Raw genomic sequence first — 10,064 nt, forward strand, 5'->3', positions numbered from 1 at the left:
ACTTATTAATTATATAGCAAGGAAGTTTAAGATTGTCACGTACTTTTTCAAGTGGGTTCCTTTGTCATCCCATCCTAGTCGCTCTATGGATGGTTGAAGCTGTTGTAACATATACGTCTGAGGGATAAACAAAAAATAAATAAATAAACAAACAAACATTTTAATGAACGTTTAACTACAATATGTTGTTTCTTGCAATTGTACCATCATATTTTGCCCTGTGATAACTGAAATTTTCACCTGTTTTTCTCCTGATTAAAACAATTTTAGTTTTACTGTCGACATTGCCATTCACAAATTCAGGAAAAGTACACGGAAACTGGGAGAGCGTTGAAATTTGACAATATTGCTTTGATGTTCAAAGAGGATTATTCACAACGAGTTCTTAGTACAATGCAAGCTAAGCCGCTCAGATTTGTCAAAGACTCAATAGCTATTGGTCGAAAGAGGAAAATATAGAGAACACCAAATGAAATTACCTTCAAGACGTCAAAAGACTTTCGAAGTATAAACTGGTTACCAATGTACGCCATGTTTCGTAAGAAGGTTATCAAAGGAGTATATTCCGTCTCGTGTTGTATGTAAACTGTCATGTCCAAGGCTACAGCGTGCTCGAGTTGATCACTCCTGAGAAACGATTGATACGCTTATCAGACTAAAGAAATCAAACCAACTAAGGGAACGATATATAGAAATTGAGAGATCTAGCAAAGGAACAGAAAAGCGTGAAACTATAAGTTATTGACCAGGAGAGAAAAATGCCATGTCGAAAAAACCCTGATGCATTACCTTGCTAAATGAAAAGCGTCATCAATCAGTCCGGATCGGTCAGCAGCATTCAATGCCTGCAATACAATGCAGCTGATAAGAACTCTGTCATTCACGGCGTTTCCACGACCGATGACGTCTTTTTATGGTCGGCTGAGTATTAGGGGTGAACCATTTGACTTCTGAGAGGGAAAGGGTTGGTGATTTGGTACAGGCACGAGTTTTTTTACCCTTTCATGGACTGGATTTTTTTCTCGGAAGGTCTGTATGCGTGATATTTTGTCGTATAACATGCTTTTTTTTTTCGGCTCACTGAACGTGCGTGAATTTGTCTTTTTTTGGCAGTGGTAGTGTGCATGAATGTTTTTTAGTACAAGTGTGCCTGCAGGATGTTCTTTTTCAAGATCACCCACCCTCCCACAAAAGTCAAATAGTCCTCCCCTAACTGACATTTAAGAACAAAGACGTTCTTGAAGAACCAATACAATGCTAGAATTTAATCAGTTATGCCTCATTTCCTGGGAATGAGTAGGGATTCTTACTGCAGGAGTCCTTTCGCTAAAGCGTGATACACGCCCAGCGGAGACGCGAATAATGAGGATTTATTTTCTTCGCCGTATTCAAGGCTTCTTAGCTATACGAGAAACCCACATAAACCCAGGGTAATTGTTAATTCTTGCTATTTTGCTTTTCAAACTATTCGTTGCATTCATAGGTCACAACTACCTTTTTCGATTCTCGGTAGAAGTAATGAAAATCTATGATAATAGTTAGAGACGTTTTCATGAGTTTCACACATTTGAACTTACAGCGTGGTCTATGTTGAGCTGGTTGACAAGACCTTCCCAGTTGCTTTTTTCATAGTTAACTCTGTAATATCCAATCTGATCAACATTAGCTTTTATCCAACCTGATGTCTTGGGCCACTTGATTGAAGCTGAAAAACAGTTCCAAAGGCTGTTAAGATCGTAATAACTTCACATTACTCAAGACCCAGTATTTCAGTTTTATTGCGCTCATAATAAAAACACTGCTTAAAAACTTCATTATAACCAAACACTAGGCACCGCTCAGTGGCGGATATAGGGGAGGGGCCCGCCCCCCTTTTTTGGGGGGTAAAAAAAGAAGAAATGACAAAGGAAGAAAAGCCGGCAAAGCAAGTAAAACAAAACCGCCCCCCCCCACCTCCTTAAGGAGGTGGGGGGGGGGTGCTCAAGGTCTTGATCCGCCAATAACGCAAACATGTTGTGTTCTAAAAACATAATCCCGTTCTGCCATGGTCCTTATGAATTAAAAAACAAAAAACTTAACTTAAGCGTCGAGGAATATCTCTATTCAAAAATCTAATTGGAGATATTTGTAATATATAAGGATACACGTGACCTAAATATTGTGCAAATCAGAGTAAAATGTTCGTCACATCCAACTAGTTTGTTCACCCTTCGGCGTAAAGTAAAAATCCTTGAAAGTAGTTTCTCTTAGTATTATCTTGAGCTATAAAGTGTAACGCACTCCAAAATGACTTAAATTTTGTTCAAAGGAGATGTTTTTCTTTATATTACCGACATCGACTAAACAAAGTTTGTTTGAATCACATTAATTGCATGGTTTACCACTTCCTCGGTTCATCCAAACTTGAACACTTTTACTGTCCTTCTGTGTTATATACGTCAGGGGTATGTTCCAGCTATAACTGCAAAAACAGCAATATCACAATAAATAAAGTGCAAGTGGCGCACCTCATTCGCACGTCAATCCAGCACTTGTGTAATACTTACTTGAAAGGCGAATTATGGTGGTGTTTGGCACCAGGGTAGATAAGAAAACGTTTCTGGTCAGCGGTCGCCGTCTCTTGGTCCAGGCGCATGATATTAACGACTGGCAAACCCATCTGTAATGTCCAAGTGTCCATAACCTCTTTGACATTGACACCACTTACCTAGTCAAAACAATAAGTCATAAAGTTTTAACTTGGTGACATTCAACTTCACAAAGGAAGTGCTTTCAATTTAAAATCGTCATTATCATGAAATGGAAGAGCGTGGCAAGAATCAGTGGCGTCATAACCTACTTCAGACATAGACTCCCATAATTCATCAGTTTGGGCGTTGCCGTACGTATACTTTTGGAGATACGCCCGCAGACCGGCAGTAAAGTGATGAGAGCCAATGAAAGACTTCAACATCCGGATCACAGAGGCTCCCTAACGATAAAAGCATAAATTCAGACATGTGGCTGTCATTAAAACACTAATAAGTCACCAAACGTTTTACTAAAATGAAGCGTAAGTGCATCTCAATCAGGATAATGCACACCATATATAGCGAGTGAAGGAACAGATCTTGATTGCCCTCTAGAAGGCTCCTGAACTTTCCACCATGCGGATTCCTAAAAAAAAGTGTTTCCTGCAATTCATAGTCTATCTTATAGCCAATACTATGACCGTACCCATCAAAAAACATTACAAGCTATATAATTCTAATTACTTTTAGAACAATAACCGAGCCTCCTTTGTTACTTTAAATTGCGTACCCCTCAGATATCTATTTGGAGTATGATAATAAAGGATTTTCAAGGTAGTAGCAAACCTTTTCGTATGATATAGCATCAAAAATGTTGTCGATGTCTTTGGGATCTTTTACATCAACTGAGATAGGGTGGGAATAACTGGACTGGTCTTCACTGAGGGCCACCTGAACTTTATCGATGATAAACTGATTTGTCATGTTCCAGTGCGGTTCAACATAACTTGCTCCTATGTTCTCCATGTATGTAGCAAAGCCTTCATTGAGCCACAGATCATTCCACCATTTCATGGTCACGAGATTTCCAAACCACTGAAAGTAAGATATAATTAAGGCTGACATTCGATATTTGTTTTGTTATGTGCAGTGCCAACACTGGTAATGGTGTTCATGGAATGGTAAAAGAGCGTTATATAAAGATGGGTTGTAATTTAGACTAAGCCCTTGATCGAGAAGTCTTTGCCACCCACGAAATCGTTACGTAAACAATGGGTAAAATGAAAGAAAACAAGGAAAGTCTAAAGTTACTTGTACAATCTAGGGTTAGGCAACATCACAAGCCATTATATTAAACCCAAATTATCTTATTTAAAGATTAAATAATAAAGATCTGAAATCTAAGTTGCCTATTCAATTATATGATGCGTTTCCTAAAACTCTTGGCAACACTTTTTTTAGACCTATTTAACAACTTGACAAACAGGAGTAGAGGTAGACAAGAAGCCACTGAAATTGCCTCGTACCACACGCTTCTTTGACTGACCTGATGTGCCAGTTCATGTGTTATAGTCTCAGAGACACCTTGTTTGATGTTGTCTGATGTCTTTTCAGGATCAAAAAGAAGCATTGGACTGGTGAAACCGATAAGTCCCCAGTTTTCCTCGGCACCCGTTGAGAAGTCAGGAATGACAACAAGATCTGAAATTGAAAAATTATTATAATAATGATGAATTGATCGTTCATGTTTCAAACACGTAAACACTTATTATTCTTAAGCAAAACATGCCGTGTTACCTATCAAACCTTCACTCTCCGTTTTTACCCCGGTTTCATATTTTGGCCTGGTAATTCAATTACTAGACGTATTAATTAGTGTCGCAATCAATCAATCAATCAATCAATCAATCAATCAACCAATCAATCAATCATTTTTCTTCTTAATCAGTTACACTTTCCAGTTGCCCCTACATAAGATGATAAGTATGAGATTGTTATTCCAAGCCGTAAGGTATTGACATTCACATAATGTTTCATCAACATCATCATCATCTTCATCATAATTATCGTCATCATTCGACGCGATTGCGGCGTTTGTTTGAATCTTTCGATGCTTTTCGATACTTAATGGCCCCATGCCATAGGGTAACCATTTATCTCCTTGCATGCTCTAGTGTTGTGTTTTGAATGGTGTTTTTGCATTCGTTTTCACACTCGGTCCTCTTAAACTTATTAAATGTAATAAGCAATTATGAAATAGTGTTTTACAACATCTCCGGTTAAAATCTTAGCGTTAAGTGTCAAATTATAAATGCCCTGACAAATGCGTTTCTTACCGTTCATATGGCTTTATTTGTGATTTTATTGAATTTCCTTCGGTGAAATCTTCCAAAATTTTCGGCGGGATACGAATTTTAAACACAAAAAAGTAGGGTTTTTACAGGCGTTTTTTTTTTGTTTTTGTTTTTTCGATTTTTGAAAATTTGTCGTTTACCGCTGCAGAAAAACAGGTCAGATAGATTTCCCTGAAAACAGAGTTCCAACCTAAGTACAATATTTTTTACCACTCTGCCAAATTTTACGGAGTTTCACCGAAGGAAACGCGAGAAAATTCACTGTCAGTTTTGCTTTTTGTGCTCATGTTGATTGCGTCATAAAATATCCAAAAACACTGACATTTTCCTTTGAGCGCGCAGATTACGCGAGCGATCTTAAAACTATAGATAGCCACCTTAACTTGTTTTTAGTATTAACATGCATTGGTGCTTGCCTTGCTTGGGAAGAGGGAAATTTATCTGAAAGAATTTCTCATAATTTGAAAGTGTCTCTGTTGCGATATCCAAAGCATATGATGCCTGTGCGATCTGTGGCGGTGGAGTCCAAACACGAACCTAAGGAAGGAATTGAGAAAATGAGTGAAATAATATACTCTGAATAGAATATCGGTACTTCTGCAATGGTGGAACAAATAGAGTACAAGCGAGTTGCTTTCATGACCCCAAGACATAATATTAAAGTGGTAACATACGAAACAGGGGCCCGTTTCTCAAAAGTCCCGGAAACTTTTCCGGCCACAAAACTATTTTTAGTTAATCTGTATCTAAAACAGGGAGGCGTATACGCCTGAAACTTCTCGTATGAAGGGAACCCCTGTTCATATTGAGAATATGTGGATAAAACAGCTCTGTAATCATTTTCTTTCTATATATGCTTTAATTGTGATTCACACTACTTGCAACCCTGGTACAACTACTAATTACAGAAGTGATAACTATTTACAACAGTTTGAATACAACAGACTACTTACACTACTTAACAATACGGTGCAATTACAGAACTTGCTCTACAAAACAATACATTTACCCTTTTTAAGTTACGATACTAATACTTACACTACTTACTTCTTATATTATATTGTAAGTAGTGTAAGCTCTGTAATCATGAGGTCTAAGATTTTGCCATGGCTTTCCCGGTGCGAAAACCTTTGGGAACCTTCGAGGAGCACAGCCGAAGTTCAAGCATGTGTGGGGTAACGGAGTGAAGCCCGTGGATAAGTGACTTTCAAGGAATTATGGGTATTGGAGTTCTTACCTTTATGCCAGAGGTTGTAGTTTTTTCCTTGTAATCGAAGTCGCTCACTAAAAATGCCACCAAGTATGTACTCATTCTCACTGATTCCTGGAACTGGTCCGCGTATAAATCATCTCCAATTTTAATCTAGCAACAAAAATTATTCATCTCATGAGATTTTATCATAAGCACGTCCAGGGCCATTCATTTGCTGACGGTCAGGATAGCTTAACATTGTTAAAATTCCCATGGCAACATATCGCACGCTCTGTTTTTGAATCATTCTGAACACTAGCCCTTGTGCAAAGATCACTAGCGAACAGAAATGTCACGCAGTGGTCGTGTTAAAAGCTTATGTAAACTTGACTCGCGCTCAAATAAGTTAACAAATTTTGTTACTTCCTTCTAATTTCAAGTGGGAGGCGCGGTGGTCTTATGATTAGTGCGCTCGTTTCAGGATCGAGCGGTCAGTGTTCGAGCCCTGGCCGGTGACAATGCGTCGTGCTCTTGGGCAAGACACTCTCACAGTGCCCCTCTCCACCTAGGTGTATAAATGGGTACCAGCGAACTTAATACTGGAGGTAACCTTACGATGCCATCCAGAGGGGGGGGGGGGGGGAGTAGAAATACTCCTAGGCGCTTCATGCTACAGGAACCGGGGTAAGGGCCGGCCTGATGGGCCCCTTGGCTCGTATGCAGACTTAACCTTCTAATACCAAATTCAGTCGGTTATAGACATCAATTTCATCAATGCGGTATATGACCATCTTGAACTCCCATCTGCTCGTCTTTCAAACATCAAACTGGAATAAACTTTTTTGTTTTGTGCTATAAAGTGAGCTAGAATCTTTTGGTAGAGAAAAAGCGCAAATATTTTATTTGTTATTTTCGATACCTTCATGGTTGAACTGATGTTGAAAGCAAGCTGTGTATGTTTTGGATTCCTTACCGTTTTCACGATGGGCATATTGGAGAGCGCAGTATATTTTCCTTCCCTGATGATGGTGACTGAGAACTTCGCCTTCATGGCAGGCTCGTCAAAACATGGAAAAGCTTCGCGAGCAAACGTTGGCTCAAATAAAGTGGCGGCTAAATACCTGGAGAAAAAATCACGTGACTTAGTGAAACAGTATATAACCTCAGCGGCATGTGCGCTCTGTAATCGCAAGGGTTTTCATGCACCTGCGCAGGCTGTAATATGGACCAAACAACAGCAATCTAAGACCCCGTCTACACTACACCAAAGGAATTTGAAAATGCAGCTTGATTTCTGCTGTTAGGCCTACCGTCCACCATAGTCCGTCTCGAAAACAGAGCTTTCCCAAAACGCTCTTCACGCCGGAGGAATTTGAAAACGCCAGCCTTGCATTTTCGTTTGGACGGAAAACGTTTTGAAAACGGAGCTTTTCAAAAACGATGAAGTTCCGTTAGTCATGTGATTTCCCTGTCCGAGTTTTCCTCAAACAAAAATCCAAAATAAACGGTGATTGTTACGCTCTTAAATTTCCCCAGCGTAGTGTGGACGGAGAACATTTGATGCGTTTTCAGAGTGAAACCTCCGTTTTCAAATTCCCATGTTATTGGATAGTGCAGCTGTATTCACCTGACCTCTGTTATTTTAACGAAGATTTTTTCAATCATAAAAGGTGGAAATCACTTCAATAGACCCTTTGCACGATCCGGTCACATGGTACGGAATTAATTATGCTGGGACGCAAGTTACACAGTGGGATTTCCAAAAGAAAGGAACTCGCACCAGTCCAGCCCGACTTTCCTTTGTTTTGAAAGTCCCACTGTGTAACTTGCGTCCAAGCATAATTAATTTTGTACCTTGTGACCGGATCGTGCAAAGGGCCTATTGAAGTGCCAATTGTAAATTGAACCATTGAATCTTTTCTGTTTACTTTCAGTGGCAGTAGATGCGCGCAAATGAATGTCATCAGTAAACATTCAATCAATGGTGACTGGTGAAGCAATACTGCAGTTAAAAAAAAGCAAACGTTACGAAAAGAGAGATACGGAATGAAAAGCAACTAAATTATAACCGGCAGATCACAACACGGGAAAGAGAGTTAGGAATTGCCCACATTTCCCAGGGCAACAGTACGTAAAGAAAACTATTTGCTCTCACCTGTTCATAGATAAAGTATAAAAAGAATTAAAGCTACGATTATGCATATCAATTAAGCACTTAAATGTTTACCGGAAACCTCAAAGTCTTGCATTGCTAATTCTGAGGCCTATAATTTCCCCTAAATTTCCAAAAATATCCGGAAAAGCTATATTACCCTAATCTGACCCGCTCGTGAAATATCATCTTGGTCTGTATCAAATGAGTGCTTGCTCATTTGAGACCCATTTCAGTGAAGTTTGAAATTTGGCCTGAAATAAACGTCAGCAAGCATAGAATCTTAACCTGTCACTAACCTTTTTTCGCCGCTTGTCGTTTTATAAGAACTTCTGTAGAGCCCAATAAGTTTATCCGTTAATGGATATTCAAATTCTATGTAGATCTCGTAGTTTCGTTGTGGAGTTAGGTCTTGTTGGACTTCAATGAGAAACATTTCAAGTGTCTTGTTCTTCATCGTTCCTACAACCGGTAACTGCCGATCTGTGTTTCTGTCTTTGCTTCTTCCAATCATTCCTTCTTCTTCAACTACACCTTCCCTCCATGTTGCGGGAACATCCTGCACTTCTTGATTCTTTTCAATAAACACTGCAGTCTTAGATACATTCATTTCTTTCAAATGAAGAATTACATTTGCTGTGCTCTTGGCGCAGATGACTAATATTTTAACATTTCCTTTCACCTGAAATAGTTTCAAATCAGTTTTCAATTCGATTTTGTAGCCAACAGGGAAAAGAGTCTGGGGAAGTCGTATTGCGTGCCATGGAAATTTCCGATCCTCGGCAGCACTACTCTTCGTAAGCGACCCGTCCCCGCGATATTCTATCACCTCAGTCAGTGCCAGACTTGCCAGAAAAAGACCAAACATAAACCTGTGCGCTGTGCACATATCGAATGCGACGACCAAGTTCCGTAAATGTTACAATCTCGGCGCGATTTAAAATTAACAGCACATATCCTAGCTTTGCCTTTTGGATTGCTTATTATACAATATACAATGCTCACATTGCCTCCCTAACAAACTACGAACCAACGATACTTGCTGCCAGCGGCAGGGCTGTTTTGTGGGTCAATCGGCAACAGGAGCTTCAGTGTTTGGATCCCCTCAAAAATTATTCCTAAAGAAATCTGCAACAGTCATGTGCTGTCTCAACATTATCCTCACTGAAATTTACATTTTCACAATAAGTCAACACTGCTTTCAATTTCTTTCTCATCCGTCTCACGAGATATGGCTTGACTGACCTCCGTTAAAGGTATTTGTTGTACATTGTAGTCACCATCTGTCTTCTCCTTGGCTAAAGCCTACAGTTAGTTCTGGGAAACAGCGCAACCTACAGATTATTTATTAATCTGCTAGCAGATGAGTGAATAATCTGTAGGTTGCGCGCGCAATGCATGATTTGCAAGAGCAATGTCAAATTCACGTAAGAACATGGCTTGTCGAAAATAAACTGTGTTCGGTGCGATATTGCGTTTGTCGTTATTTTCTTTAAAACAGTATAATAAAACAATTATGAGATTCGGTTTTTGTGATATCCAAAATAATCAAGGTCTCGGTTAGTGTTATCAGCCTCAGCCTCCGGCTTCTGCTGATAACACTTACCTCGACCTTGATTATTCCGGATATCACAAAAACCTCATCCAATAATTGTTTATTATACATGAACTCACTATCTCTTTTCTGATTGGCCGAAAGCGTACAGTAAATTTTCGAAATCAGCGCCTCTGACGTCGTCTAGCTGCAGATTAGATAGATAGATAACTTTATTTAAAAGTAAAAATCTAAAGGTAAAAATTTCAGGATAGTCCCTTCAGGGAGCTTACAAAGCATCTCTGCTATCAATAGGAGCCCT

General features: G+C 39.3%; 1 protein-coding gene across 1 annotated transcript in view; it reads right to left on the reverse strand.

Moving 5' to 3' along the window:
- The window catches only part of LOC110057219 (glutamyl aminopeptidase-like), a 12,898-nt gene extending 3,317 nt beyond the window's left edge, over positions 1 to 9,581 (reverse strand). The window contains exons 1-13 of the mRNA XM_020763802.2: positions 8,508 to 9,581; positions 7,030 to 7,177; positions 6,102 to 6,227; positions 5,281 to 5,401; positions 4,057 to 4,211; positions 3,357 to 3,605; positions 2,840 to 2,971; positions 2,547 to 2,707; positions 2,382 to 2,461; positions 1,578 to 1,705; positions 790 to 845; positions 480 to 627; positions 44 to 117 (exon numbers count right to left, since the gene is read on the reverse strand). Coding sequence (XP_020619461.2) covers positions 44 to 117; positions 480 to 627; positions 790 to 845; positions 1,578 to 1,705; positions 2,382 to 2,461; positions 2,547 to 2,707; positions 2,840 to 2,971; positions 3,357 to 3,605; positions 4,057 to 4,211; positions 5,281 to 5,401; positions 6,102 to 6,227; positions 7,030 to 7,177; positions 8,508 to 9,097 — 2,168 coding nt within the window. The 5' untranslated portion in view covers positions 9,098 to 9,581. The remainder of the gene's footprint in view (positions 1 to 43; positions 118 to 479; positions 628 to 789; positions 846 to 1,577; positions 1,706 to 2,381; positions 2,462 to 2,546; positions 2,708 to 2,839; positions 2,972 to 3,356; positions 3,606 to 4,056; positions 4,212 to 5,280; positions 5,402 to 6,101; positions 6,228 to 7,029; positions 7,178 to 8,507) is intronic.
- Positions 9,582 to 10,064: the final 483 nt, after the last annotated feature.

The sequence above is a fragment of the Orbicella faveolata genome, unplaced genomic scaffold (assembly GCF_042242905.1).
Source record: "Orbicella faveolata isolate gen_17 unplaced genomic scaffold, um_ofav_v1 contig_1, whole genome shotgun sequence".
In the NCBI taxonomy this organism is placed as follows: domain Eukaryota; kingdom Metazoa; phylum Cnidaria; class Anthozoa; order Scleractinia; family Merulinidae; genus Orbicella; species Orbicella faveolata.